The 23,607-nt window shown below is 48.0% G+C and overlaps 1 protein-coding gene across 6 annotated transcripts; it reads left to right on the forward strand.

The window, feature by feature from the left end:
* Positions 1–126: 126 nt before the first annotated feature.
* PACSIN3 (protein kinase C and casein kinase substrate in neurons 3) lies at positions 127–22,242 on the forward strand. 6 transcript variants are annotated; one of them, XM_067296378.1, is made up of 12 exons: positions 173–188; positions 12,683–12,755; positions 14,273–14,373; positions 14,809–14,965; positions 15,769–16,004; positions 16,445–16,600; positions 17,150–17,325; positions 18,167–18,287; positions 18,775–18,911; positions 19,538–19,603; positions 20,111–20,271; positions 21,923–22,242. In XM_067296378.1, the coding sequence occupies exons 3-12, from the start codon at positions 14,320–14,322 to the stop codon at positions 22,036–22,038; spliced, it is 1,380 nt and encodes a 459-aa protein (XP_067152479.1). In that variant the 5' UTR covers positions 173–188; positions 12,683–12,755; positions 14,273–14,319; the 3' UTR covers positions 22,039–22,242. The 6 variants fall into 6 exon arrangements, with proteins under 6 accessions (XP_067152481.1, XP_067152479.1, XP_067152483.1 ...); XM_067296382.1 differs by lacking the exon at positions 173–188 and adding an exon at positions 391–464 and having other exon boundaries at positions 20,111–20,198; positions 21,923–22,014; XM_067296377.1 differs by lacking the exon at positions 173–188 and adding an exon at positions 397–464.
* The last annotated feature ends 1,365 nt before the right edge of the window (positions 22,243–23,607 follow it).

Here is a 23,607-nt window from a genome sequence, read left to right on the forward strand (position 1 = left end):
TTAATGGGATCAAGGGCTGCGGGGGGGCGGGGCGGGGCGGGAGCCCCCGCGTCCCGCCGCTGAAATAGGGGCAGGGCCCGGCACGCTCCCAGCCCAGGTGGCCGCCGCCGCCGCCGCCGCCGCCGCCGCCGCCGCCGCCGCCGCCGCCGCCGCCGCCGCCGCCGCCGCCCCCCCGCGCCGCCCGCGAGGTGAGTGCCGGGGTCGCGCCTGCCCCGCGCCCCTGCCTGCCCCGGCGCTGCTCTCCGACCCGATCGCCGCGGGGCGCCGGGGGTCCCGGCCTGGTCCCCGCCGCCGCCTCCCGGTGGGAGGCGGCGGGGCAGCCCAGCGTGGCAAACAAGCTGGCGGCTCCAAGGGAAAAGTTTCCTAATGGAAAGGGGGCGGGTGGGGGAGGCGCTGCCCGGCCGGTCGCTGCCGCCCGGCGGGGAGCGGGACAGCGGGCGGCGGCGCGGAGAGGAGACCGGCCGGTAGGAGCGGCGGCGGCGGCGGGGCTGGGGGGCTCCGCGGTTCTCAGCAGGCTGCGGCGGGGGAAGCGCTGCCTGCGGACGCCGGGTCCCGCCGCCGGGGCGAGCGGCTCGGCCCCTGCGGCGGGCGCAGGGGCCCCTTTGCGCCGGCTCCATGTTGAGTCGCCTCCCGCTCTGAAACCGGAGCCGCGGCCGGGGGGACGCGGCGGGGGCAGCGGCCCGCGGCCGGGGGGAGCGCGCCGCCGCTGCCCCGGGCTCGGGCTGCCCCTTGCGTGGCGGTGCCCCTTCCCCCGGCCGTCCCGGGGCGAGCGGCGCCGCCAGTGGGGCTGTCCCGGCCTTCCTCGCCCCCCCTTTCCCCCGGCCGGGGCCCGGGCTGCGGCGGCGGGGAGGGGGGCGCGGGGCGGGGGCAGGCCGGGGTGGCGCGGCGGTGCCCGGCCTGCGGCGGGGTTACGCTGTCCTCTCTGGCACGGAGCTGATAAACACGGAGGGTATTAGTGGGCCTGAGCGTCCAGCACTGGAGAGAACGGGCTATGATTTGTCCCCGCGCGTAGAAGGCGGGATCCGTGGTCTCCGCAAAACTATCAATAAGCGGAGCTAGGGTGGCTCGAACGCGTTAACCAGTTTTGCCACTTTCTGTGCCAAGTATGCGCTCTTTGCCTGCTTCAATTCTTCAAGCTCCGAGTCGTCTGCGAGCGCGGGGGTGAGGGGAAGGTTAGCTGACCACCGCCAGGCGCGCACTCCTGGCCCTGGGAAGTATTCTGGCCTCTTCCTTTGCTCTGTAAACCTCCTTACCCGAGGGGTGCTTTCTACCGCCCAAAACAGGAGATGAGCCTCTCTTCCCCTGAATTCAACTGCCAACCTAATTCGCAAGAAGGAATTTCTGATACGACAGTAATTGATTGCAATACAAAACCCTAGCAGAGCCTCCCACTCCACCCTGGAATTCAAATGTCGCTGAGGAGTCACTAAGCCTTACGAGGGCTCAAATACCTCTCTGTGCGTCATGGGAGCAGAACGCACCGCTGCGCTGTGTGGGCTGAAACGACGGGGTCCTGATACTCCTTGCTCCAGGTGTGAGCTGGTCTCTGGGTGGAGTTGCAGTGGAGCTTCTGCCTGTGCATTGCATAACTGGGCGCATTCTTTCGGGGGAAGGATTCACCTTTCTGTGAAGTGTGCAACGAATGCTGTGTGAAGTGGAGGCTGTTCTGCTTCATCAGGGTTTTGTGTCATTCGTAGTATCTCACTGGAAACTCCCCAAAATACTTATGTTTTCTTTCAAGTGGCAGCTTGGAGCAGAATGAATATGTGAACTGGGTTAGCCACTTGCTGCCTTCCCTGTTCTGTGCCTGTCGTATTGTATTGCTTTACTTGCTTTTTCATTTCCTCTGACCTGCCAGTTTGAGCTTCCCTGGCTTGCCTGCACTTGTTCTAGTGAAGGCTGTCTTCTCAGGCTGTAAAAAGGGGTAACATGACTGTGTCGGCTATGTATAGGCCTGAGAACTCCTGCCCACATGGAACACCATTTTCAAACTCCAGTGAATGAATGAGGATTGGCCCTGGACTGTGCTAAAATGTCACCTCTATGCAGGTCCTTGGCAGACTCGAGACCAAGCCATAAAAGCCCGAAAATCCTACGGCCCCAAATCCAGTTCTTCACTGGACAATAACTGAGGCTTTTAGTCATTTATTTTATTGTAGACTGTACAAGAACTAGTCTGAATTTTCTGGGCTTTTCCTGGACAAACATGAGCTTCAAAAAATTTTTTTCTTTAATTCAATGTTGTTGTCAGGTATATTTGTAATGTGACAGCTCTTTTTTAAGGGATTATTTTTTAAGGGATTTTTTTAAGGGATTCTTAGTTTTGTAGTCAGCCACAGCACCAGAGGCAAGATCTGATCCTGTTAGGAACTCATATGGTATTTCCAAAGGCAGAAAATACTGTATATTTCTCACTCTGGCCCTTTTGAGGGCTAGAGATCATTCAGTTGCTGCTTGAACAGTTTGGTTTGTGTGATGGCTGGTGTCCAGGGGTTGAACTGGGAACCTCAAAAGCTAAAAGTATCTGCCTGTAGCCTGAGTGGAAGAAGCTATGCTCTTGATGGGAGAGCACTAATAAACTGCCTCTGTTTTCACCATCAGCTGATCAGTGATACGTGAATTTGGGCTGCCCATGAGAGTTCATGGGGAAATGCCTAAACAATAAGAGAGCTGTTCAGCCCTTTGAGGGACTCTTATCTTTTTAAAACAGACTTTCTGATCCGGCAAGCTATTTTATCACTACTTACTTAGTGCGATGGGTGTAGATGGTGCTGTATGACGCGGAATTGTCAGATAAACAAAACAAAAACCCTGCCCCTGGAATCTTAGTGTAAAGGCCTTAGTGGGTGGGATAGAAAATGGTAACTATTGTATCTGGAAATTTTCATGGAGGATTTGGGATTCTGCTCTCTGAAGAGTAAGAAAAGAGCCTTGCATCCTTCGAGCAGTTAGGAAGCAGTTCAAGTTGTAGCTTTTTACTGCTACCATGTGGCATGGTGACCACTGTAACTTAACATCCAAATGCTCTCTGACTGGGCACAAGGAGTTTCCAGCACAAAGCATAATGTCAGTGCAAAGAGCCTGGTGCGTCCTCTGCTGTGATCATCCAGCTCTGTTTCAGTGACTGGTACAATAGTTTCATCAAGTTCCTCCAAGCTGAAATGTGGGCTGAAGCTGGGCGGTGCTGCGAGGCAATATGTGTGACTGGCATCCTAATCATATTTCAGCCTGCAGTGGTTTCTCCTTTCTGTGAACTGCACAATGGGAAGGAGCCTTTCAGACTTCTGATGGTCAGAATTTGTGTGCGCTAAATCTAGTGGTTGTCACTGGGCATTGTAGTTAGCTGAACTGGCATATGAGGGATCTCCATGGTATCAGGGGCCTGGATCCAGAGGCATTAGGCTTGTGCAGGATTTCATGTTCTCCTAGTAGATGACTCTGGTAGGATTCTGTTTATCATGGCTTGGCATTAAATTTTTCCGGGTTAGGGGAGTTAAATTGCTGCAGGCAGCCCAGAGCTGACAGTGCTTTAAGTCTCCAGTCTCATCTGTCAATGCTTTGAGCTTGCGCAACCCATGTATCTCCTGTCTGTAGGAAGATATGGTGCATGCCTTATGGGCTGTTGGGAACATGGTCAATCTTTTCAGTCACCTATAGATGATTATCTATTAGTGGCAACTTCCCCCTCTCCCTCTGTGTCCTTGCCAAGCCTCTGCTGTTCCCATACATGCTGAGCTGTGCAGGCTGCAGGGCTTCTGGGTAGAGCTCTGAAGTGGGTTTCCTCCCTGTCTCTGACAAGGGCAAGAGGCCTTCATGGAGGATTGGGAGAAGCTGCAGTATATTTCACTTCTTGAATTAATCTAGGTATTTATTATTGCTTCTTGGTGCTTTCAGTCTGCCCTTTCTTGCACTAGGAGTGCTTGCCCCACTGCCTGGAAACCTGGGTAAAAGCCTGGTGTTGACTCCAGCAAAGCTGGAGGGTGCTCTGCCAGTGGCCATGAATCTCTGAAGGCAGACACTCAGAGCCTGTCTTGCACAGCTGTGCTGTCATCTTCTAAATGGAGATGGCTGAGCTTGTGAACCAGGCCAGCAACCAAAATGGGAAGTCCTTCCTGAGAGAAGGCAGATACTGCTGTGTCTGCTGAGACAGAGGGAGAGCTAGCAGGCTTCTACCCCAATGCAAACTAAAAAAGTCTCTTGACCTGTGGGATAGGAGTTGGTTCAGGAAGCCCTGAAGGGGAAAATAAAACCCACTGGATTGATCTGTTTGTACTTTTTGCTTTTAAAAAGCTTGCTGGTGTTGTCTCCTCGCATGTCAGGTTGGACCCTGCAGATCAGAAGAGATCTGTGCTCTGGGCAATGGGATGAGATAGCAAATGACATTCCAGTGATGCCAAACAGTTGAAATTTCTTCTGTAGTGTGTGCTTTTTGGGCTGACTATTCCATTTTCTTGTCTTCTCTCGGAGTCTAGTTGATAACACCTGGAATATGAAGTGTATTTATATTGATAGTCCTGTTCCTCAGCCTGAGATCCAAAAATTAATTTGAAGAGGGCTGAAGGTACAGTATTGATACTGAAGAACAGATTCTGTGCAGACAGTATGAAAGTAGACAAAAGTTCTTGCATGACATCCAATATAATTACTTTCAGGAAGAATGTGTGAAGTATGAATAGTCACAGTGCAGGCCAGTTCCTAATGGCTGCCCTACTTCAACCTTGCTATCTCTGCTGTCTCTGGGAAATATGTCAGAAAGGCATATGGCTACCTTTAGGAATGGAGTACTGTCAAAATGATTGAATCTGCCCAACTTCTCTCAGACCAGGAGATGCTATGAAGGGAATCTAAGTTACTGGATGTTCTCCCCACTCCAAAGAGCAAATTTTGCTTTCTTTTCATGTGTCTGGTCCCAGAAAAGACTGCAGTCATCCAAAATGGCTCTGTGTTGCAGTCTGTCCATAGTCCTGCCAGTTCATATGGCTCTGAACTCTGCCTTACCCTTGCAGATGTTCTTTATGTTGTTTAGATTTTCCTGTGAGGAAGCAATTGAGTAAACCTAGCTCCGGTGGGGAAAGAAGTGAACAAAGAGCCTTACCATCATCAAAGTGGAGGAGCTGACCACAGCACAAAACAGAAGCAATGAGTCTGATGCTTCTCACCTCTTCTCCTTTTCCATATTAACATAAGAGATGTCCCAGGGCTCAGTCCTATCTTATTCAACTGCTTGCTTTTTTTTTTTTTTTTTTTTTTTTTTTTTTTTTTTTTTTTTTTTTTTTTTTTTTTTTTTTTTTTTACAAAGTTGCTTGTGCTTCCTTCAACAGCCTGTTTGTGTGTGGAGCTGTGCAGGGCACTGGATAAACTTCAGAGACTCCTTGGTGCACAGTCTTCTTTCAGGCTCTTGTTTGCATTATATGAATATTTGGAAGAAAGTGTTCACATAAACATTGTTAGTAAACTATAAGCTTTTACCAAGCCAAACCGGAATCCTGTTTGATGCAACCAGAAATAAGGAAATGCAGTACTTAGAACTGACTGGTTATATGATTGCCATGCGCTTGGTCTGAACAACAAATACTTGCCAACTCTATCCTTCTCTTCCATTTCCCTCCCTCAAAAAGCAATTATTGTAATGGAAACTAAGCATTGGTAAAATGAAGCTGGAAATAAACTTTGGTATAGAGGTATGCAGAACTGCAGCTGGGTTAAAATACAATGACTTCCAAATGGGAGGAAGAGGCAGAAAAGGTTGGAGTCACTTGACTACTGTGCAGCCTGAAGCAAGGCACCACCAGGAGTTCAGTGCTAGAATGGAACTAACTGGGCTGTGGCTCTTCTGAAGGTTGTTTGATTGCGGTCTGCTTCCTTAAGACTTCTTAATGTATTCAAGTAAACTTGATCCCTGCTCTGGGGGTTACAAGGTGACTCAATCACAGAAGGAGAATGTTCCATTGACATGGGCTAACAGCAGTTTCCTGTGGCTTAAAAAAAAAAGGCAAAAACCTGCACACATTATTCCTCTCCTTGGCTCTGGGTAGGCTGAGGCTGGGGCATTCTGTTCTGTTAGGATCACTGCTGTTCAAGTAAAGATATGAACAAAGCAAACTTCCTTACTCCAAGCTGGAAGTAGGTGGACTGGCTCAGCCTGCTATTGTGATATCTTTACTAAGTTACAGGCAACTGTGTTACAGGATGGACTGTTGATCTTGTTTTGTAAGTTGAGTGCAGAAAAGCTTGTGACAAGGTGAAATGTAGATTAAATACTGGAAAAACTGTCCACACATGGTGCAGACTGACTGTTCAGGAGGATTATAATTGCTTTTATTGGAATTTTAAACACCTGTTTATCAGTGATGCTTTAGGAAAGAAATAGTTTCTTCATAACATAGCTTGCTTGGGGTCTTTTCTGGTTAAGAGGTGAGCTGATTGTATGAGTCAGCTGGCAAGCTTGATGCTTATTACCTGACCCTGATATGGTAGGGTAGGAAGCATGCAGCATGGAAGCAAGCAACTGAGGAGGCTCAGGAGAGTGGGACAATAGTGGCAGGTTCTCTGCATCTGCAGGGGTTAAAGCCTTGCCTTGAGAGAAGGGCAAGCTAGTGGGTGTGAGAACGGGGAAGCAGGCATGCTGACTGATGTATGGAATGGGAGTTGGGCTATTCACACAGCTAAGAAAGCAGGCTAGGACAGTGCTGTTTCTGGTAGCTTGGATGCATCTCTATCATGCTATCCTCAGCTCTTAATTATAGCTGCCTGTTAAATACACAGGCACAGCACACTTGTGAAGCTTATTCCAGCAACCATGTTGAACATATCGAGTGAACAAGGTCAGTTGCCCTGTTAGAGTATGGTACTCCATTGTCCTGCTGCTGGCAGCACTGATTCCCTCAGTGCCTCACTCTGTGGGTATTTGAGCTTACAATCATGTTCTTCATAGGAAGAACAATCGAGAGAAACAAAAGCTAACAGACCTTGATAGCCCAACACATTCCTTCATTTATCTTGTCTGATAACTGCTGTGTTGACCAGGACAGTTCTGTGTTCCTGTAACGCTAAAGATCTCCTGATTCATACTGGAAAAGACAGGGTTTTCTTTCTCTGGCACAACAATGCCTATGCAAAGCTTTCTGCCTCGCACAGCTATTCTGGTCAGAAATCTTAACCCTTAGATCAGCAACAGTGTTTGGGTAGAAGACTGTTCTACAGTCTTGGTCTTTGACAACTGGGCAGGGAAGTAGCCTGAAACCAATAAATGTGAAAAGTATTTCATTCTGTCTGAACACTTAAAAACAACTTGGGGTAAGGCAAAGAGGGGATGCCTGTCATCAGGACATTAGCTCAGTCTGAACTCTGGAGTAGACCAATATAAAGAAAGTATGGTCTGAAACAGGGGAGAGCAGTGGAGTAGCCTGTAGGCTCAAGAGGTCAGCCCCTTAAGTGGAGGAGGATCTTGTCTGTATTTTAATACTTCAATATAACCACAGGGAAGTCTGCTAGTGGATAGCCACTTGATCTCTGGAGAATCACTATCTTGGAGACAGGCTTCTGTTACAGGCTTGCATGTAGCTGAAGTGACCTTTGTGTGTAGTTACTGTTCTGTCTAATGTCTCTGTCCTCTCCCCAGCTGGAGAGCCCAGCTGAAATCTTTCTCGAAACTGCACTAAGCAGCCCTGGCAGGCTTCAGTCCCTAGGGAGCGTCTGGGAAACATTGGCTATTAGTCCCTTTCCTGGTTGGGTGACTCTGCCGAGGGTGTGACCACAGCAATGGGATAAATATCTCTAAGGGATGTTTTTGCTGGGGAGAAGTCACTTCATGCACACAGGCTTCTTGGAGGATCTGTGTGCTACCTGGCACTCTCTCTAGCTGCAGAGAAGAACCAGGCCCCCTTTTTGGAAAGGTGAGTATTCTAGTAAATATCAGTGCTCCTATATAATAGCAGTGGAGAGCATGTTACTGGAGCATCATTACAGTCACTGGTTCAGAGCTACTGAATGCCCATCTGTAGAGTTAGAGAGGCTGGAAGGGAAACCCCATCCTCTGCCCCATTTCATTCTCTGCATCAGGAACCTTCCTAGTATTGCTGTACCACCAGCAATCCTGTTCACTGCTCTGCTAGTGTCATGTGGTACCTCCTGGCTCCAGCCCTCCAGTTCCTTTCTGACAACAAATGAGCAGAAGAAAAACAAAGTGTTTTCAGGTCTCCTGTTCTGTGAGGGGAGACATGGCAGTTGTCCTTCTGTATGTTTTGGTTGCTCAGATTGAAATGGTTATCTGCAACCTAAACCAGAAGTGCGCTGGGGTGAAAACAGTACCTTCACCACTGCCTACTCTATAGGAAAAGTGACTCTTTGGGAACCAAGCAAATTGGTCGCAGAAATCTCACGCTGTTGCTTTGTTGTCTTGAGGTGGAAATGAGCTAGTAGCAGCCCATTCCTGATTAAAACTCTGCTTAGCTTGTCTTTAATGCCTAGGCAGAAATTGCTCCATAGTAAAAATACCTGTCCACCAAAGCCCCAGTTACTGGATAAATATAATTCAACTTGTTCCTAGCTCTGTCTGTATCCACTGCTTGCTGTAGTACTCAGGAAAGGGAAAAGGAGTTGGGCAGAAGGCCTTGCCTGGCACAGTGTTTGAGCTCTGTTTCTATGGAGGAATTCCTGCAGGGCTGTATGCAGCAGCCCTTTGCGCATTTGCAGAGTTCAGAGGCTTGTTCTTGGCAAACCTACTAAAATAATTGCTCACAAGGAGCCTCAGGAGGCAGTCGAGCAATGTACAGAAGTGATGCCCTAGGCATTTGGAGGGTGGAAGTATTGGAGTGTGGTATAGAAGGAAGAGGATCTCTGTGGCTTACCTGCCTTAGGGAAAGACTTCTGAACTAGAGAAGAGAGATTATTACTATAGTGTCTAGAAGCTTTAATTGTGGATCAGGACCCTACTGTACTAGTGTTGTGCAAACAACAAAAAGACAAACTTTTCACATTGCCAGATCCATGCATGTCTGAAAGAAGATTTTAGCCTGTTGCATTGGTCAGAGGGTAGAGAAACTGTGGTCTGGGATGTATGACTGACTGGAGTGGGGTGAGATCAGCAATATGCTTAAGAGTCTAAAGAAGACAATGGAGCTTTAAGAAGGCCTGGTGTGTTGCTAAGTCACAAATTAGTGCAGCTCTTGGCCCTGTGGAAAAGGGAGATGCACTTTGCCAATTAGCTTCCACAGCACTTCTTCCCTCACTGTCCTTGGGGGGCCCTGGCTGCCCCTCACCCAGCTTGAGTGTGCTAACATTAGCCACTCTGCCATAAGCCCTGTGGAGTTGCTGGATTCAGGGGATGAAACTGTCTCATGACCTGAAAATTAAGACTGCAGTAGCCATACAGAGATAAGACCACCTCCACCTGTACAAACTTCTCGCTGCCCATGTGGGTGACAGTGATCAAGTATCACTTGTTTTCTCCTGTGGCTGTGCTTCAGTTGTTTGTTGTTTGTTTGAGCCTAATTAAAGGTGGAAACAGCTATGCCATAACAAGTGCTTTGGCATTGCCTGAATGCAGCTCAGTATCAGTGAAGCAGTCCTGAGCCATTCCAACACATTTTCATAACTAAGGACCAAGAGCCAGTTTTGGATAGCTTAATAGGGAGCTGATAGCAGATGTGGTTCACAAAACTATGTTGGTCCTGAGTGAGAGAAGGTTGTTGTGGGAAGGAGGGAAGTACTTTTTTAACACCACTAGCAAGAGGATTGTAGCTCTGCAGAAATCTCATTTGCATGGTTCAGCTTGTCCAGCCAATGTTGCTGGTTGTAATGATGCCTGTGATGCCCTTGTGTGTAATCTGGTGGAGGTGTGAAGTGGATAGAGGTGTGGTTGCTCTCTCCCTGCTTCTTCAGAGAGCTTGTCTTTGCAGGAACTTCAGCAAGGTCTCAAGTAGCTCTTAACTGCTAGAGCTGAAAGAGGAAGCAGGAGAGAATAAACATTCCTCTGCCCTGCAAGTCTGATTTGTTGGATATCCTGCCCTTAGCAGAGGTGGCAGTAACATCGGGAAGAGTCCTGGTTTTGACCCACACACCTCCAACAACTCTGGTTATATTGCTTGTCCTGTACAGGCTGTGCCAGCCCTCCTGAATTACATGGTGGCTCCTGCTACATTAAGCTGTCAACAAGGTATCCCTGTCATCTCTCTACCTTGCTGTAAAACAGCCTCCAGACTTTGGCATGTATAATAATCATCTATTCACTTTTCCTGGCAAACTTAACTTTTTCCTTGGTCTCAGGCTCTTGGCAGCTCACAATACATATGGTGTTTCAGGAATAACTAGGCATGAGGGGGTGGAGTGGCAATCTATTTGCTCTTCTTGGGCTCAGGGTGACAGCAGCAGCTGTTCTTCAGCCCCTGTGTGCAGTACTAAGTACCTTCCATAAGTCTGTGTGCAGATCCAATTTGATCTGCTGACTGGCAGGGGCTCATGGAGTATGTGAAGTCCAGAAAAAGTCTAGCTGAACAGAGTCCTTCTCATTCTTTGACCTTTTTGCTTCTACCAGGACAGATTTTTCTGGACTTCTATAAAGTCTGTACAACTGCTATGGTGACAAGTACTTTACTGGGTGCTACTCAGTTCATGGAGTTTAATCTGTAGAGACTGTATATTTTTTTTAATTCTCCCACATTGCTACTATGTTGATGATTCCAATAGAGCCTTAAGCTGTGGGATGCTTTGACACATAATGTTGTGGATGCTGAAAACTCATGTGAGTTCAAAGGGAGATTGGAGAAGTTAATGGAAGAGAAATCCATTGAGGGTTACTAAATTCACAGATGCCGCATCCAGCTCAGGAAGTCCCTGTCAACAAATAGTTAGAGGCTTGGAGAGTATGCGGGGAGGCACCATGTATGCTTGCTCTGTCATCAAAGCTAGGGAAGATGCTGCTTTTGGCCACTGTCTGCAAAGGATACTGGGCAATAAGGACCCTTGGTCTAACCCAGCATAGCTATTGCTTTTCAGAGCCCACAGATCTTGGTGGTAAATTCAGTTATTTGGGCTTGTAACTCCCGAAAAAAAATAAGTAGACATGGCTCAAATTTAATGTGGAAACTGCGGAAAGAACAGTTTTGGGTTCTGTCTTTTTTTATTGACTGTTCCTCAAATGAACAACCTCACTTTGACACACAAGTCTTCTGTATTTACTCCCAAACTCTAGTACTGTGTAGTGAGCCTGAATTGGAAACCAAAGAAGGCATGTCTGTGATTCATTGCTTCCTGATAAAGAAGTGTGTGTGTGTACCTGTGGGGGCGGGGGGAGGGCAGAAAAAGTGATACAGCCTTCATGGGTCATATCTAATTGATCTGCCTCCTCATGAGGAGAGAGAAAGGAAAGGCCTGGCAGGCAGATCAACTATATTTTTAAGTAACTTTTTTTTTGGGGGGGGGGGTGGCGGCAGAGGAGAGGTTAATCTTAGCAATATCTGGAATGTATAGTATGGTTTTACTGGGGGACCACTTAAGTTGTGAAGGTTTATGATGAGCTGTAACTTTTAAACCAAGTGACCTGAATAAGTGTTCAACTCTTCCCCCTGGCAAAGGTCACTAGTCTGTCTGCAATAACCCACTCCCCATTCCTTTCCTTCCTCTTCTTTCCCCACCTCTGCTCCAGAACTGTCTTAATATCTGACTAAAAATCCCCTTTTCTCCTGGGTTTTGCAGTTTGTTCTCTCAGCTGTATTAACTCTCAGTTGCCCTAACCTCCCAGCCTCAGCCAGGTGGATACATCTGACTGAGCAGAAGGGCTTTTGGGGTGGTGGGGGAGGTGTTTTTTAAATACACTTTTGATATTTGAAGTAAATCTTCAGGGAAGTGAATATGAGGTAAACAGACCTCTTTCCACCCTCACTTCCCTTAGCCCCTGCAGGCCTTTTACTTCCTTTTCCTCTGTGGAAAGTTGGTGGCAGTTACCAATGACATAATGGCAAGATAAAGATTTCTGACCAAGTATTTCTAACAGTGTGATGGATGTGCCTCACGGAACCAAGGGACTAACAAGTTCCAGAGAGTTGCATCCCACCAGGCAGTGTTGGGGGCACTGGTGCTAAAAGGACTCCAGGCCTTGTCACCAGAACATGTCTCTTGTTTTGCTTTTAAAGCAGAGTCACCTAATCCTTTGACTTGTATGTCAATCCTTGTCACCCTTAACAAAAAGGGACTGGAGAAAGTATGTCCGTCTTTCCTGTCTTCCCCCAAAGTCAGCTAGGTCTAAAAGTGAGGGCAGAAGTGCATAGAGGCAGTGGGGTCTGCTAGACCAGACCCTGTTCAGTGAGGGGGGGACCAGGCCCATGTACTGTGCCTGGGGAATGTGCCTAATTTAGACCTTTCTGGCTGTGAGCTGTTCCCTCTGCTCAGCTGTTGTGATGCTACCTTTCCCGCACAGTGCCGTCATGCTGCCCCAGTGTTTCTATTTTAACTCTCTCTGGGGCTAGATCTTGTGACACAAGGATTTGGCGTCTCTCCTACGTGCTGGAACGTGGCATCTCGGGAGGCACAGTGGCTGCAGCTGCTATATCAGAGGGTGCCCCTCCTAGTAGCTGGCAGATGGGGACACCCTCATTCCTACCCTGGGACTGCAACGTGCCAGAATGGGCAGCATCCCTGCAAAGAAGTGACAGTGTCTAACTGTGCCTGTCTCTCTCTCCTCCAGTCCATTTTGAGGTGTTTGAAGAGCTCAGAACATAGGGGAGCAGCGGGCAGCTGGCAAGTGTGTTCTCTTTCAGGTACATAGCTTCTGGGGACAAAAGTAAAGTTGCTTGCCTTGGAGGCACATAAGATAACTTTGCAGCCTGCTGATGGATGGAGGGTGGGAATGGGGATGGCTGGTGGAGTGGGTGGAGGTGTTCTTCAGGTTTTAAGGTTTGTGCACCTGTGTCGCATCTCATTTAACAACTAGGTTCTATGACTGGAATTCGGTACTTCCAGCTTTCTGGAGAAACCCAGAGAAACAGCATTAATGTACTTCTTACACTCTCCATATGGAGACTGGGCAAACAGAGCCAGTCTCTGGAAATGGAGGAAACTCCTGCAGTCTGTGTTGGGGCACTTTGTGCTGTGGCTCACACTATAGCGGACATACTGAGAAGGATTTGCAGGAGGTGGGAGACAGGGACTCTTGAATTGATCTTCATCCCTCTGCTGTGTGTGCTCTGGGGGCTGGCAGAATGAGCAGATACCTTTCTGGGGTGTGAGGGAAGCTTTTTATAACCAGGAATGTGCAAGAGGAGAAGTAGCGGTGGAGGACATCTATGCTGCACTAAGCCAGGCTTGCCTAGGATGGAGAGGGGGTGTGCATGTGTGAGACTGGGCTTTTCTCTTATTCCCTCTCTGCTTCCTGCATGATCACAAGAGCATCCTTGAACCTCCTCCTAGGGAGTTCCTAGTGTCACACCATGCCGGGAACAAAATGGCAGCCTAAACTTGTACAGGAGAACAGGCAGAAATACTGAGACAGCTGCAGGTGAGATGCACCTCTCACCTTCTAGTCTAGATCTTGAGCCTAATGCAGTGATAGACTTGAGTGTAATGGAAACACCAGCTCTACAAAGATGTTGCTAGGGAAGCAGTGCTGCTGTGAAACTGGCATGCACACTGCATGGCCATTTGGCTGGGTATGTCTTGGTGTGTTTTCTGTAGTTCCTGTTCAAGCCCAGCTCAGCTGGTGGGCAGTTTATAGGGCTCCTACTCATTCAGGACATGCCTGCCTGCTGACTGCTCAGCCTTGTTTTCTCCAGTCAGTTGGTGTAATCCCTTAATTCTGACTCATATTGGGAAGCTGGAGTCATCTCTGACAGAAGACTTATTTTTAAGTGTTTCAAGGCACATTTCAAGTAGCTTTAGCTACTTCTTCAGTTTCTGTAGCTTTTACTACTCTCCTGAGGGCCTTGGTTAAGAAAGGAATCTCTGCAGAGGTTGCTGCTGCTGCTGAAAGGTGTTGGATTCACCAACACCTCCAAGATCTGTATAGCTGAGACTTGGCAAGGTTGTCTTCTACAATGTCCTTTCCAAAAGTGCTTTAGGTCTGCCAAGGAGGCCATCCTTCTGCAGGGAGGGAGGGGGCAGGTTCAGTCCTGAGCACCTCTGCTGGACCTAGCCATTTAGTTCTGGAGGTGCAGCGATGCCAGTACTGGCCTGTGGGACTGTAAGTTGGCTTCTCCAGCTGTAAAATCAGTGGAGGACTGTGCTCTCTGCAAAGGCTCAGACAGTGCTGTGTTAAAAATTGCCTTTTCTCTCTTTTCAGCTTAACTGAAATCTGCAAAAATTCTCTGCTGCAAGAAAAGAGTGGCAATGTCATCAGAAGATGATGCTGGTGGGGATGCTCCTGGGGGCAGTTTCTGGGAGGTAAGGAAGGATGATCAGGGTGTGAGGGAGGTAGGAATGTCATCTTTCCTCCCACTCATAGAATTGGGGGGGAGTTTCAAGTTCCTGGGTGATGTGTTGCCCTTGGAGTGGAAGGGAGGGAGGAACTGTGGGGAGGTTCAGTAACAAGTTGTATGGTACTGCAAGGAGGAGGTTACCTTTTCCTCCCCAGATGCTGTGGAACAAGAGTTCCTTGTTCAGCTGATTCTGAGCTGTGAGAGACAACCAGAACATCTCAGTTCCCTCCTTCCACTGCTCTGCCCCCAGCAAGAGAGCACCAGAAGGGGGATCTGAGCCCAGCTGCTAGTTTCAGGAGGGTCTGTGCTCCCTCACTATGCAATGACTGACCTGCTGCTGCCTGTTCTGAAGGGATGTGAAAGTCATTACAGTAAGAGTGATGGAACTGTCACATTTCAGGCTGGAAACTACAGGCGGACAGTGAAGCGTGTGGATGATGGGTACCGGCTCTGCAATGACTTAATCTCCTGCTTCCAGGAGCGAGCCAAGATAGAGAAGAACTATGCCCAGCAGCTAACAGAGTGGTCCCGCAAGTGGAGGACCAATGTGGAGAAGGGTAAGGTGTGCAGGCTGTGGTGGGAACAGGCTGTGGTAGTAGCACTTTATTCCTTGAGTATGGGGTCTCACTGTGGGTGAGGCTGTTTCTTTGGGAGACAAGCTTCTCTTCTCCAAGGAGGTGGCTTTCTTGTGCATCTCCTCTTTCTTTGCTGAAGCTGTTTTGGCTGCTTTCTTTTTCTGGCAGCCAGTCTTCCCATTTCCTTTGAGAGGTATTCCTTCTCTGCATTGCCAGTGTTTGGTTACAAAAAATACCCTCTATTCATTTAGTTTGGCAAGTCCTTGGGCCAGTCCAAGTTTTGAATCAAACTGCAGATCTCTCCTTTTAAGGATGGCTTGGCTGTTTTCCCCTCTCTCTCCTCCAATCAAAGAATAACTACTTATGCTGTGATTCAGTGGCACTGGGCTCATAAACTGATGGGGTGTCTCAAAATAATGGGAAACAATGGAACAAATGCCCTGAAGAGCCCACTAGTCTGTGAAGCAGAAGCTCATGTCATGAGCTGGTACTGCTGCCTGAGCTCAGGCCAGATCTGTGAGGAGAATTTTCTGCAGAAACTTTCTGCTTCTGGGCACTGCCTGGGGCAGCTAAGGCTGCCCAAAAGGAGTGCCTGTCTCTGCCAGCTGTAACAGCCTAGATGCTGCCTGTTGGGACTGTGTGGAGGACACTCAATGCTGACTTGTATGATGGAGGAGAGTTAGGGAGGTGACTCCAAACTGACAGATATTTGTAGGAGAAAAAGAATTGGTGCTCTTCTCTGTGGGCAGGAGGTATAATAGCCCCTGTGATGCCTGTCCCTGCAGGTCCACAGTATGGCACTCTGGAGAAGGCCTGGCATGCCTTCCTGACAGCTGCAGACAAGCTGAGTGAAATTCACTTAGATGTCCGGAACCACCTGGCTGGTGAAGACTCAGAGAAGATCAAGGCCTGGCAGAAGGAGGCCTACCACAAGCAGATGATTGGGGGCTTCAAGGAGACTAAGGAGGCAGAGGATGGGTTCCGCAAGGCCCAGAAACCCTGGGTGAAAAAGTTGAAAGATGTAAGCAAAATGTGAATGGGGAAGGAGGAGTGAACGAAGGTAGCCCAGCTGGCTACCTGATCGTGAGTGCTATTAGGCAAGCACACTGGGTTTAGACAGTGTGGCAGAGGATGCCAGAGAAGGAGAGATGTCTTGCTGGTCTCCTGTTCTTGATGGCCTTGTATCTACCCTCCCACATAGGAAGACTTTGGTAACAGTGGTAAGAGGCTCAGTGTCTGTGTGGCAGGTTAATGTTGAAAGAGTTCACTTTGGGGGGAGGGGGAGGTTATCTTGACCCTTTGGAGCATGGCTGGTTAAATAACAAACTGGCCTTTCCTATTGTGTTTTTTCTGAAACAACTGCTGCCAATTGTAGCAAAGATGTTAATGTGCCCTCTCTGAGTGAAGGAGGATCTCTGTGGTCAAGATCATGGCTTTGTCTCTGCATCACTCCTGCCACAGGTAGAGACTTCTAAGAAAAACTATCATGCAGCCCGGAAGGAGGAAAAGACAGCCCATACAAGGGAGAACCATGCCAAGGCAGACTCCTCTGTCTCACAGGAACAGCTGCGCAAGCTGCAGGAGCGTGTAGAGAAGTGCACTCAGGAGGTTGAGAAGGTGAGTCTGTTTCCTACAGACACAGGTCATGAGGAATACCCCCCTCTCAAGGAAAAGGTGCTGCTTGTAATATCAGTGCAATTGCTCATGCTGAAACCTGTGAGGAGGTATGGGATCTCATTGTCTGAGGTTTTAGCAAGTTAGAATGAGACTTCAGCAAGTAAGACTATCTTTGGTTTTGGATAGGATCTCATTTATCAGTAAAGAGGGGGAGGGAAATGAGGGATTTGGTGCAGGAGGTGGGAGCTGCAGAGCTGAAGGCTGGCTACTGAAAGTGGCTGGCTTGCCTGCCCACCTGAAAAGCTGTGGAAGAGCCTACTGTAGAAGGAATAGTAAGGAGGAGTAAGGAACTTGCAAGACCACTAGGAGAGCAATGGGCTGGGATACCAGCTTTGGGGAAGAAAGATGTTTTCTGCTACTTTCTATGCTGTGTTTGTTTAGCAGTGCAGGGGAAAACTCTCTTCAGTCCCAAGCTGGAGTGGGGGACGGCCACTGGTTTGATATCAAGGCTACGTATCTCACCACTGTTTTCTTCCTGGATTGATCCAGTGCAAGGATCAGTATGAGAAGATGCTGGAAGAGCTGAACCGCTACAATCCCCGCTACATGGAGGATATGGAGCAAGTGTTTGAGGGCTGCCAGGAAGCAGAGCGCAAGCGACTGTGCTTCTTTAAGGAGATGTTCCTGAATCTGCACCAGCATCTGAACCTCTCTACCAGTGAAAGGTACCAGCCCTGATGCAGGAGGTCTGTCTGCCCAGGGTGCCCTGGGCTGTGGCGAGGGGTGTTGATTCTGGGGTCTGTGAAGGGGAGTGCTGGCTTGTATCAGACAGGTCTCATTCCTGCCCCTTCAAAGTGTGTCTGAGAACTGTCATTGGGTCTCTTTGGTCTGACCATTGCTGGTATCTCTGGTTTTGAACAGTGCTAGTCTCACAGAAAGGATTCTGTCTTTCCTCTGAACCCTTAGGCTTCCAGTACTGTCCAGTACTATCATCTTGTGGATAAGTGTTTCTAACTTTTTTACACAATGCCTCCATGTGGCTATATGTAACCCCAGTCTGAGGAATGGAGCTCTCTTGCCTTCCAGTATCTGTAGCTGTTGCACTCAATCTGCCCTAAGTCAAAAGACCTTTTGTGGGCTCATGTTACCTTTATCTCACAAGTTGCCCTTAAAACAGGGGTTATATAAGGAGGCAGGTACAGCCCAACTCTTCTGTGCTTCTATACTTCAAGGTAATGGCAATGAATTGGAGACAATTCCTTGTCTGTGTGCAAGAGCATGCCAGACTTTCTCAAGGCTCATTTGATGAAGTATGCTGTAAGGTATCAGATGTTGGCCACTGTCGCATCAAACAAGCCTGTCTTGTTTCTCAGGCCAACTGACTCTTCCTTGAAGGTGGCTTTGTTTTCATAGGGTTGACCAAGTGTTTCTCAAGGGTTCTCTATCATTCTTAATCCTATGGGACTTTGGAGGCTGTGTAATTGTGCATGAAGTTATGTTCTTCCTTCACACTTGGGTTTTGGGGAACTGCTTATTTATGTTGGTTCTGTTTGTTCCTGCTCATAGCTTCCATGCATTGTATCGAGATCTCTACCAAGTCATCATGGCTGCAGACAACCAGGAGGACCTGAAGTGGTGGCGCAACACGCATGGGCCAGGCATGGCGATGAATTGGCCTCAGTTTGAGGTGACCGATCACTCTAGAGTGTGTAACTACCATCCCTGCCACTTAGCTGCTTTATTGAAACTGGTGGATTGCTAGTTTTGTTTGGAAAAAAACATGTCTCTGCTCACTGGGCTTGGTATGTTTGTCTCTCCTGAAACTTTCTTATGTTGAAAGCTCCCTTGGTGCACCAAGGGATGGGTGTAAGCCTTTCAAACTGCAACTACTCCAGCCAGCCAGCTGCAAGGGCAAGGAACAGGAGTCAGTGTTTAGGGCTTTGGCACAACCTCTGATCATAAACTCTTCCACAGCCCCTCTTGCTGCACTGTGGGATTTCATAGGAGTACGCCTGCTGTGCCTGCAAGGCTATCTGGCTGGTTGATTAATCAGCCACAACTGAAGTATGACCTGGCTGTTCTTGCACTTTTCTTCTCTATTGTTCAGAAAAAAAAAAATGCCTAGTACTCTTGGACCTATGTGGCTTGATGGTATTATTGCTTTTCCCAAACAGGAATGGTCTCTTGAAACACAGCGGCCAATCACCAAGAAGGAGAAGAGTGGTAAGATAGCTGATGATGTGATGCTGACCAGCATTTTGCCTACACGGGATGGTGTTGTCTCACAGACCCCTTTGCAGACAAGGCGAGGGTAAGGGCTGAAGTCTGGGATACATTAGGTTAGGAAGAGTACAGTCCTGCCCAGATGTACAAATTAGGTAAGATTGGTAGGAGTGACCTCCTCCTTAACGTCTTCAATTTCCAGCCCTGTGGTCCTGTCCATGCCACTCAAAAAGATGAGGTAGATAAAGCGGATTAGGGTAGTTTTTGTCTAGTAGGTACAGTCTCATAAGATGCTTTGTTGTAAAGGTCCCTCTAGTGATGAGATCTGGCCTGGTTCAGTCTAATGCTGTGTGAGATTCTGACAGGTGTTTCCCAATTTCTTTCCTCACAGACTGGGGGAGTAGAGTTGGGAACTGGTAGCCCTGCCAGTTAACTATACTGTTTACTAAATACAGGCATTACTCTTCCCTGGTGTGGTGCTGAGTGCTACCTGACAAGTCTGGGTATAGCTGCTTCCCTTGCCAGGGAGCAAGCTGCAGAATAGGGAGAGGCTGAAGAGACTCATGTCCTACTGTGTCAGTTGCCTTCCTGCCTTAAAAGGTCAGCTCTGATGTAAGCAAACTGGGCAGGAAAGAATGGGGATGTAGAGATGTCTCAAGGCCACTACAGTATCCTGGTCTACTGGATTCAGGGGCCCTATTTGCCAATCTACAGGTTTTCCTATCAAGAGGAGCAGAACAGCATCTTCTATGACAGCCTGAGGGCATCAGCCCATGTGAAGTTAGTATGGAACATCTCTTCAGGGTTTTTGGGCTCTAGGTGCCTGTCCTTTGCTGCTCTTCCCCTCTGCTCTTGCTCCTGACTTGGAAAATGGCATTCCAGCCACATCTGTCTGGGATGGGAGATGTGGCCTTTCCTATCTTTCTTATTCTTGGCTGGAATAAGTCTTGGATGCACCTGGGCTCTCCAGTTAGAACTGGCCTGCCTTGAGTGAGATCTGCTGGAATAGGATGATGTCATGAAGAGAGTGTGGATGTGTGCAAAAGCTGTGAGAATGAATTGCCCTCCTAGCCTTCAGGGTTCTGACTCTGGGGTGCTTTCAAATCTAGTATCTCCTGGTATCTCCTCCCTGTCCCTGTCTCACTTGGCTTTTGGCCTCTTGCACCTTGTTCTGTGGCTTAGCAGTCTCTGGGGGTCAGGGTGGTGCATGATTCAGGAGAAGGTGAGAGAGATGAGTCTGCTTTTTCTAACCACCATCCTATCCCCTTCCTCCTTCCATGTATACAGCGGAGGGAAGGAAGACATTTCAGAGTGGTCAGATGAGGACACTCCCAAGAAGTGTCTGGATACCAATGGGCATGAGGAGGATATAAAGGTACCAGGTGTACGGGTACGAGCGCTGTATGATTACACAGGACAGGAGGCTGATGAGCTGAGCTTTAAAGCAGGTACAGAAGCACTAATCTCTTACTAACCTCTTGCTGTCCCCACTTGGGCTGACTGATTGAAACACTCCAAGATCTGGATATCCCCTTGAAAACTGAAATCTGTTCTTCCTCTGGCCTGACCCATCCCAATCTAGCCTGAGGTGGATGATACCCTAGGCAGTCCAATCTGTAGACTGAGACAGACAGTGAGTCCACATAAAAAGACTGCCTGGCCACAGTGTAGGGGAAGATGGTGAAACACATCCTGCCTGCCAGCCACTTATTCTGCATTGTGTCTTGAGACTTTAATCATCAGATGCTTCTCCCTTGTGCCACAGGGAGAAAACTATACCCCTCTCTTCTCTAAAGTACAAGAAAGGTGGTCTGGCTTGTCATTTGAGATAGCCAGAAGATGGCCATCTTGGGGGGGGGAGTCCAGCTGACTGGCATGCACTACTGAAGGCAGAGTTCAACTGGCAAAAAACATTGTGCAAACTGTTTAAAATTGGTATCTTGAAAGTGGAGATCCCAACTTCCAGTAGAATGAGTGAGGGAAAATGCTGAAACAAATGTTGACCCCTTTCCTTTTTCTTTCCTCATTTAAATTCAGCTTGCATGTGCCCACCTCTCCAACACCAAGAGGACAACTGGATCTTGAGTGTCCCTAATCTTGCTTGTTTTATGGGTCTTATGTGGTGTCTGTGCTATACATCTCCAAAATACGCCTCTTTTAAAAAGAAACTGAAGTCCTTTAGTAGAGGATTGTGCCTGAGGCCAGCATCTATGCTGCTGCGTTACCATACTAGTCAACTTCCTATTACTAACTTGTTCTAAAATATCTTACAATATGGTTGCTCTAGAACTTGACTCCTTGCTCTCTTTTGCCACTCAGCAGCTCTAACAGTTAAATGGAGGCATGACTGATCAGCTTTAGCTATCCACTCTGAATCTGCTCTGACCAGCATGCACCAATAGGGCTTAAGCTGGACAGCAAATGACTTTCTCACTCAGCTGCTACTGATGTGGGTCTGACCTCTTGATGCAGTCAAATCTCCCTCTCTGGCAGATGTGTAACTTTGCACTGATGGGAAGGGGACCTTCCTGCCCTTTCTCAAAGCAGATCTGGGGAGGTTGAGAGCCTTTCCTGGTCATTGTCTGAGAAATGAGCTGATTCCATGCCTTTCTGGCCAAGCCAGAGAGTCCATCATGGAATAGTCATCTTGGATCCTAACAGCTAGAGCTTAGCAACCTCTTACAAGTCCTTCCCACTTGCTGCAGAAGACATATGTAGAATTAGGTACTACTGAGAAAGAAATGTCTAAGAGCCTTCTGATACCTCTGGTTTATAAACACTTTCCTCTGAGGGGAGGAAAGCCAGGAGAAATATCAGGAGCAAAGATTTCTGATGCTGAACAGCAGCAGTGAAGGTCTCTAAGTCCCTGATCTAGTGGATGGTACTGAGCATAGATACTGAAGAGGTCAGTAATTCTGGCTTTAATTAAACTGTACAATATGATACTGGGGGTGCTACAGGGAAAAGCATAGATATTTGGACATTTTTATATATTTTTATATATATATACACATATAGTTTTGTTTTTGAGTCCTTCTGACAAAGAAGGTCACACTACCTTTTCCAAGGCTGCTTCCTAACAACTGTTTTTACTATTAGGTGAAGAACTAATGAAGATCAGTGAGGAAGATGAGCAGGGCTGGTGCAAGGGCCGACTTCTCACTGGCCAGGTTGGACTCTATCCTGCTAACTATGTTGAAAAGGTTGGATCATGATTGCTGCTGCCCTGTTAGTGTCTCACACCCATATCAGCATCTCCTGCTGAAGTCACTGGGTCTCTGCTGGCCCCAATCCACCTTTGCAGTATGTGCAGCAACTTCTGGACTCTGACTGAGGGCATGTACTCCATGTAACCAATGCTTCATTTTAAATGCCTAGACCTGTAGGGCTTTTCTAATAAATAAACAAGGATGAGTAAAGACTTCTCTGCCTGTGAGCCCTGTAGGAGTGTAGGGGTGCAGGAGGGAACAGATCCTCTTGGCCCACACTGAGAGAAAGGAGGTATGTGGCATGTAAGACTTAAAACAAACAAAGGAAACTTCCTTGGCTTCAATGCACGTTCATCCATAGAGTGGTGGGGTATGCCCTGCCCCCAACCTTCCTGTTCAAGGAATTTTGCATGTGCAGGGCAATGGGGAACCTCTAGTATTGTAGTATTGCTTCCTTCCCTGCCCCCCCCACCCCCCAATCAAGGTAACTGACAGAAATCTGTGTGGATTTGCCCAGATTTTTCAGAAGTCTTCAGTATCTTTCACCTACAGGCTTGTTGGCCCCCTTAATGAGTCAGCTGGGATCGCAATACACCTTCAAAAGCCTGGATCTGCCTTCCCACTACCCACAAATTCATTGGGAAAACACCACAGAATGAAGGATAGCATGGTTTGGGGACAGAAGAAAGATTTCCATCTTGGGTAATATGGCTGTTTAAGTTAATGAGTTGTGAACAACACTGGCAGATCAGGAGCTGATACAACCTTCCCTGAGCTAGAATAAGGCTTGATACAGTGAAGGCTAGTATTCAGAGGCAGCTGCATTCCAGTGCTGTTCTGCTTGGGACCCCTGAATGCATCACTAGGTGTTGGGTTTTCTGATGCTTCTAGATAGTTTTGGCTACACCTCTTTCTTGTGTCTCTAAGGGAAACTGAACACTGCACACAGCAAAAACCCTCCTCTTCCTTCTCGCATAGGTTCTTGACTTACTCACAATAGAAATGTACTTCCTCCTTTGCTGGAGATCCCTACACAGCAATGAAGGGTAATAGAGTGTGGAAGGTACCTGCTGGCTGTGCAGCACTAGCTGTAGAGGGTCACTTCAGGTGTACTCATGCCCAGTTGTTCTTAAGTGCCTTTCATCAGGGAAGACCTATAAAACCTCTGTCTGGCCTCTTTCTGCCCTTGAAAGCCTCTGAGGCTGCTGAGACAAGGTGGGGCCCTGATCTTAGTGTTCTGAGTATTCAAACATGAGGATATGTCAAGAGTCTCTGACTGATGGGCATCTTCACAGAAGAGTAGCTCAGGAGCTTGAAGGAATGAAAAGGAAAATAAAGCATGTATGGTGTAAAACTCAATAGGTTAAAAACTGGCTACTTACTATATCTGGTCAAAACTGCTGTGTTGAGGTGCACTGTGAGTTTGTAGTAGCTTTCTCCAGTGAAATTCCTATAACTGGGTTAGCACATGTGAGGAACTTCATTCAGTCAGACTCAGAAAACTCAGTCAAGCCTTGGCCAATGGCACTGGAGCTAACTGCTTCAGACCTGTTTGGAAAAGGGATGATGCAGAAA

The sequence above is a fragment of the Apteryx mantelli genome, chromosome 4, assembly GCF_036417845.1.
Source record: "Apteryx mantelli isolate bAptMan1 chromosome 4, bAptMan1.hap1, whole genome shotgun sequence".
Classification (NCBI taxonomy): domain Eukaryota; kingdom Metazoa; phylum Chordata; class Aves; order Apterygiformes; family Apterygidae; genus Apteryx; species Apteryx mantelli.

What these genes read in the sequence shown, in the direction of transcription:
- PACSIN3 (XM_067296380.1), top strand. Translation starts at nt 14,320, where the DNA reads ATGTCATCAGAAGATGATGCTGGTGGGGATGCTCCTGGGGGCAGTTTC. An exon ending in GCACTCAGGAGGTTGAGAAG is followed by an intron (nt 16,601 to 17,149) that starts GTGAGTCTGTTT and finishes GGATTGATCCAG; the next exon opens with TGCAAGGATCAGTATGAGAA. An exon ending in AACCTCTCTACCAGTGAAAG is followed by an intron (nt 17,326 to 18,166) that starts GTACCAGCCCTG and finishes TCCTGCTCATAG; the next exon opens with CTTCCATGCATTGTATCGAG.